The 6,000-nt window shown below is 35.4% G+C and overlaps 1 protein-coding gene across 1 annotated transcript; it reads right to left on the bottom strand.

Annotated features, from left to right (window-relative positions):
- Positions 1-2,378: 2,378 nt before the first annotated feature.
- Positions 2,379-3,511, bottom strand: LOC104817792 (auxin-responsive protein IAA33-like). Its single transcript, XM_010547113.2, has 2 exons — positions 2,903-3,511; positions 2,379-2,570 (listed from the first exon to the last, which is right to left on the bottom strand). Exons 1-2 carry the CDS (start codon positions 3,331-3,333, stop codon positions 2,501-2,503), a joined length of 501 nt encoding a protein of 166 aa, XP_010545415.1. The 5' UTR covers positions 3,334-3,511; the 3' UTR covers positions 2,379-2,500.
- Positions 3,512-6,000: the final 2,489 nt, after the last annotated feature.

The raw sequence follows: 6,000 nt of genomic DNA, 5'->3' as shown, positions 1-6,000 counted from the left end.
TAATTATAATTATTTTTATGCATTATTATTATTTTTAATAATAAATTTAATTATAATTATTGTTATTGTAATATATATGCATTAGTAATGATATATATATATATATATATTATAGTTATGTGTATATGTATTTTATTAATTATAAATAATTTTATTTTTAATATATATATATGTATATATATGTAAATTTATATGTATATATTAATTTAAATATATGTAGATGAATATTTGGATATTTAATAATATTTTTGAATGCTGAGTCAGCAGTTTTTTGCTGAGTCAACAGTTTTTTTTGTTAAGTCATCAGTTTTTTGCTGAGTCAGCAGTTGCGTTTATTTGATATGAAAAAAATTTAAAAGTTTGGGTATTTATGTGGGAATTTTGAAAAGTTCAGGTATTTATATGACAATTTTATAGTTCAAGTATTTGTTTGGGATTTTTGTAAAAATTCGGGTATTTTTATGCTATTACCCCTTATTATTATTATTATTATTATTATTATTATTATTAATAATAATAATAACTTTGGTGATTAATTTGTATGCGTTCGTGGGAAAAAATAAATAAACACAATTTGGCAGAAGAGGGTCCCGTCAACCTACTAGTAGTCCATTTCAAAGCAATACCTCAATTTTCTAAGTCAATTGTGGCATACGCATACCAATTACCAAGAGTCCGCTAACATTTTTATTATTATTATTATTATTATTATTATTAATAATTTGTCAAATTCAATGGCTAACGGGGGCTATCTTCTAATTAGTACGCATCATCGGTATTTCTCGGTAGGGTTTGGGGAAAATACCCGAAAATGGGGTATGTGCGGATATTGATCGAGTTTATAAGACATTGATAGAGTTGTCGTGGTCCACGGCGGTCACGCCGAGGACATAGATCGAGTTTACGAGTCGATAAACCACCCTATACCTGCTCTCCACCCCGACAATCACCTGTCCGCTAGCAGCCGTCGCCGCCGTAACCTCGTCGGAATCCGCCGCGGACGAGGAAGACGACGAGATATGGTTCTGTTTCTGCTGATTCTGATGATGTTGCTTCAATGCGGGGGGAAGGCAAGACGCGTCTGGCGGAAATACGAGAGAGCGATTAGGGCTCGAGCCGGCCGAAACTACTACCGGGTCTGGAGCAGGATGTCGGATCCATCGGATGGTCGTAGAGATAGCGCCAAGCACGACATACGAATCAAGATTGTAGATCGGATTAAACCATTGATCCGATCTGAGGAAAAAAACACCATGGGACGGTTTGTGTTCTACGCTCAGAGGCTCGCGAAACAACGCTACGTTTATTTAGTGGGCCAAGAGGTCCATTGGCCTCAATTAAGGCCTAACGTTAAAACGCCGTCGTTTCTCTTGGCTTCGGTTCAAATTCGATGGCGCTTTAATTTTTAATCTCATAAAGTGAACCTGCAGAGCCTTCTCCGACAACCGGAAGCTAACCACTGGCTGTCCGATCATCGGCACGGTGGTGCTCTATACAATTCTCTGACTGAGATCGTAGCGGAGAGAAGATTATATGGAATCTTTGAGGTTTTGGTTAGATTATAAGGCTTCCGTTGAAGATAACTGTGGTGGGTTCTGTAGCAGCTTTGGTTCAGATCAAAATTTGGCCTTCTGTCCTGATCTCAAGGATGGGAGAATATCCGTCCACGAAACCCTTGTTGAGATCGGTCAAACTAAAATTCCGACCACATCGGGAAATGGAAGAACACTGAATACCCATCGAATCGAAAGATTTCGAAAAGGGCTAAAAAGGGTGGTGTGTGGGCTCTTGGATTGGATCACGATCAGCTGACCCGATCCCTATCCAAAACCCGATTAACTATCCCAACCAGTTCTGTATACTTAACGGGCATTGGTATATTAGTGCCTTGTGCTCCGCCTATATATACACACACACAGACATTCATGTCCTGTCTTTCTTGCACTGTGTGTGTGTGTGTGTGATTCTTTCATGTTGGAATCCCCCGATTGAGACCCATCACTCTTCCATATGGACCATTTAATATTAATTATCAATACACTCGAACATGGACCAGCTAATTAATTCACACGTTTTATGGTTCATTTTCTAATGACAAATCCATGTCAGATGGGACATATGTAGGTTGATATGGTTTTTATATATAGGTATACAAACATCCTACAGCCTTTTTTTCTGAATCTTCCTTAGGATTTTCTATGTAATGATGTCTTTAATTCATTTGAGAATCAATTGTAAATTTGTTCCAATACACTTTTTTTTTAAAATATGAAATATGAAATATGAGATCGATTTGTGCAACTCCAATTTATGATGGCCTTTTGGAATATTGTAAGCGATACGAGTCAAGACTCAAAACTATATGAATTATGTGTAACAAACGATCATCACTTGACCGATGCATGCATGGTAAATCCACGAAGACACAAACACATGTCCTTGGAACATGAAGTGAACCGACATCATAGAGAAAATGGCATTCCATATATATATATATATATTACTCGTTCCCTCTCGTCCTCCCCTTCACCGGCAATATCCGAATTCTCTTCGCCACACGAACGAAATCCCTGTTTCATCACTTTTTCTCATTCAGTCAAACATGCTCCATAAATATATTACGTTAGTGATCATTTATGAAACGTACAATCTCAATGTCTTTCACGTCTTTTATCCGACCATTTGGTCATATGATTAGTCCAGCTTTAGATTATTCACAATTTCTTTATCCATGTATGCATCATCACATGTGATGAAAAGAATATTTATATAATGCGTATATAGAAAAAGAGATTCGTAACTCAGCATGCTGCAGTATCACACATATATATAACGTTTATATATATATATATATATATATATATAATATTATAGTTTTAAAGGATTGGTTAATGGAAATTACTTCCAACAAAGATCACCGGCGAGAAGAAGATCGTTCTCCATGTCCTCGTAAGCGATGAGATGGCCGGGAACGGCGTTGGAAAGATCGAGATCGTCCGGTTTGGACGAATCTCCACCGTCCACGAACATCTGCCTCAGAGCCCTAGCGAGGCTCTGGTAGCTTCCGTGCTTGTCGAGGCTGATGCGTTGGCAGATCGAACGGCCCTCGAGCACCACCGTCACCGGAGGAACCACCTTCGACACGAGATCGTCGTCGTCTTCACCGAAACCAAACCCCCGGAATCTTCCGCCGGAATTAGAGGGTTTCCTGGTTTTGGACATGAAGGGAGTCACAGTGCTTGTTGTTGTCTTGGTATTGTCTGTAACTGTAAGAGTTTTCGGTGTATTAGTGCTGTCTTGAAACCTTCTTTTCAGGGAATCTTGACTGGCCATCCTATCGTCTGGTTTATAGCAGAGAGAATATTAGGGTTTTAGGTTTATAGGGGGGGAAGGGACGATGTAGGTAAGGAGCTTAAAAGTGTTTGTGTTTTTATGTTTTGTGTGTTCAGAGATACAAGTAAACGTGTTTGATTAGTTGTTGATGAGTTTCTGGTGAGAGTGAGTGAATGTACTTATAACTCTCTCTCTCTCTCTCTCTCTCTCTCTCTCTCTCTCTCTCTCTCTCTCTCTCTCTGTGTGTAATGGAGAGAGAGAGAGAGCAAGTGTGTGGGGATGTGTGTCTCTTAAATCTTTCATTTAAAATCTCTCTGCTCTTTGGGTTTCCCTTTGTTTTTAATGTGTAGATCTACGATTCACACATCGATATATATTAATACGACTTTTATTGATCTCCTCGATTTTTGTATGAATTTGATATTCTCTATTTGGTTTGAAAGGAAAACTCAAGCTAGGACTTTTGATGGGTTATAATTTTTAGTCCAAAACATAAAAGGTTAGAAACGATGTACGTCACATAAATGAATGGTTTGAATTTTGGTTTGAATAAAATGTACATATATAATATAGTACACATATATAATAATGCTAAAAAAAGGAGGAAATATTTAGGGAGATTCACATATTAAATATTGAACTTTAACCAAATTTCCAAATTAAATATTCAACTATCTCATTTCTAAATTAAATACTCAATTATATTTAAACCGACAAATAAAAACCAAAATTTTTCAAATTTTAACATATATCTAAGGGATAATTCCAAAAAAAAATCCTGTACTTTTTTTTTGTCACAATTTAAACCCTATACTTTTTTTATCCAAAAAAAACTCTATACTTTTCAAAATTTTAAAAATTATTGAGTATTTAATTTGAAAATTTGGTTAAAGTTCAATATTTAATATGTGAATCTCCCAAATATTTATAAGCCTTCATGGCTTATGAATCATTCCTCAAATATCATCTATTGGATTAAAAAAATCATGTTTTTTTACTATGAATTATGAAGAAAGTTTACCCTTAAAGAACGTTTTTGGGTATGTTTTATTTATTATTATTATTTTTTTTGTAATTGTGGTATGCTTTTGTTTTTAAAGGTGGTATTTTTGTTTAATGCAGAAAAGAAAAATAAGTCGTCAAATTGAAGGGCATGGAACTGCGGAGACGACCGCGCTGCGGTCGCCGAACGCCTCGCTGCCTTGACGCGCGGCCGGTCGGGAACTCCACGTCATCACCTCCTATTTTATATTTATTTTTAATAAATATTTGCTGGACTTCTGCAAAACAAAAGTACACTTGACACTGCCGCAACTGACGACCGTTGCAATAGAGTGTTCATATGTACTATATGCTTATATTATATTTGTCCCACACTACAATTTAACGTGTGTATATATATATGTATGTATGTATATGTACGAAACATTAGAAAATGAAAATGAAAATGAAAATGTGAGAAAGAGCTGAGGGAAAACCAACAAGGCATCAACAAAGCACAAGAAGCATGTTATCTTAAGTTTGAAGCAAACAGTAATTACTTTCGTATATTTTAATAATTAATCAAATGCGTTAATCATTGGGATTGTAAGAAGAAGTGCTGGAAGATCCGACATGGGAGGCATATGGTCTTGTTTTCACCTTCCCTCTCGGTTAATTTCTTCCATTTTTTTAAAAAATTAATTTCACCCACTCTCGGCATTTTTTTAATCCATGGTCTTTGCTTAAACTCCAATCAAATCAAGTGTTTTTTTTTTAAAAAAATTTCATATTGGTTTTTGTGTTGGAATCTACAGACATACGTTAATGTTTGCTTCTACCATTTAAATTGAAGTGTGCTTGACCGTTCAAACATTATGTTGTCCTACTTCCAAAACCGCATCTACATTTACTAATTGCTGATTAAAAATCTCTTCATTCATATAGCCTATAGCCCTAATATATAATATATGTATAGCCAAAACATTCTTACCATTCACAACTAATAACTCTATGCAATCACACATGGAATGCTATCTTCTACAGTTAGTGTCTACTCCTAAAAAATTACGGCTTTGGATGATAGGAGTTTTTGGAGTTTTTAGAATCCAAAAACCAAAAAAAATAACATTCAAGTTTTTACAAAATTACTTTTCCTAAAAACTTGGAAAACCATTTTAGTGAAAAAATCAATGAAAAACCAAAAGCCACTTTTTTTGAGTTTTCAAATATTATAAAATCCAAAAGCCAAAAACCAAAAACTAAAAACCAAAATCCAAAAACTAAAACCAAAAACCCAAAATAAAAGCCATCTCCATTCAAAACCTACGTCTTAAACGAAAAATGTTATTTCCCCCCCTAATTGTGCATTTAAAGCCCAATAGCATATATATATATAGGTAAACCTTCAACCATAGATTATATAAATTTTTTTTTAAAAAAAAAAATCTATTCGTCACTCTTGGTCTCCTATATTATAATATCATCCTCCATTTGGTCAGGTGAACAAATGAGAGATTTCTTGGGCATTTCTATTTAAGAGCCAAATACGTGGGCTTAATGGGCCAGTAAATTACTTATTGACCGCTTTCATTTGTTTTGGAGAAACCCCATTTAGTTGGGCCTGTTAGGCCCATTACATTTTCCCCTCCATTTCTTTTTCCAAAAACAGGCGCGAAACACCCGCTC

Source organism: Tarenaya hassleriana, unplaced genomic scaffold (genome assembly GCF_000463585.1).
Source record: "Tarenaya hassleriana unplaced genomic scaffold, ASM46358v1 Cleome28, whole genome shotgun sequence".
NCBI lineage: Eukaryota > Viridiplantae > Streptophyta > Magnoliopsida > Brassicales > Cleomaceae > Tarenaya > Tarenaya hassleriana.
Note: the sequence above shows the minus strand (reverse complement) of the source record. Positions and strands in the feature narration are given on the sequence as shown.

Excerpts from the sequence above, each read along its gene's own strand:
- LOC104817792 (XM_010547113.2), bottom strand. The coding sequence starts at position 3,333 with ATGGCCAGTCAAGATTCCCTGAAAAGAAGGTTTCAAGACAGCACTAAT. Across the intron at positions 2,571-2,902 it reads GCCGGTGATCTTTGTTGGAA|GGATTTCGTTCGTGTGGCGA; the intron begins GTAATTTCCATT and ends GTGATGAAACAG.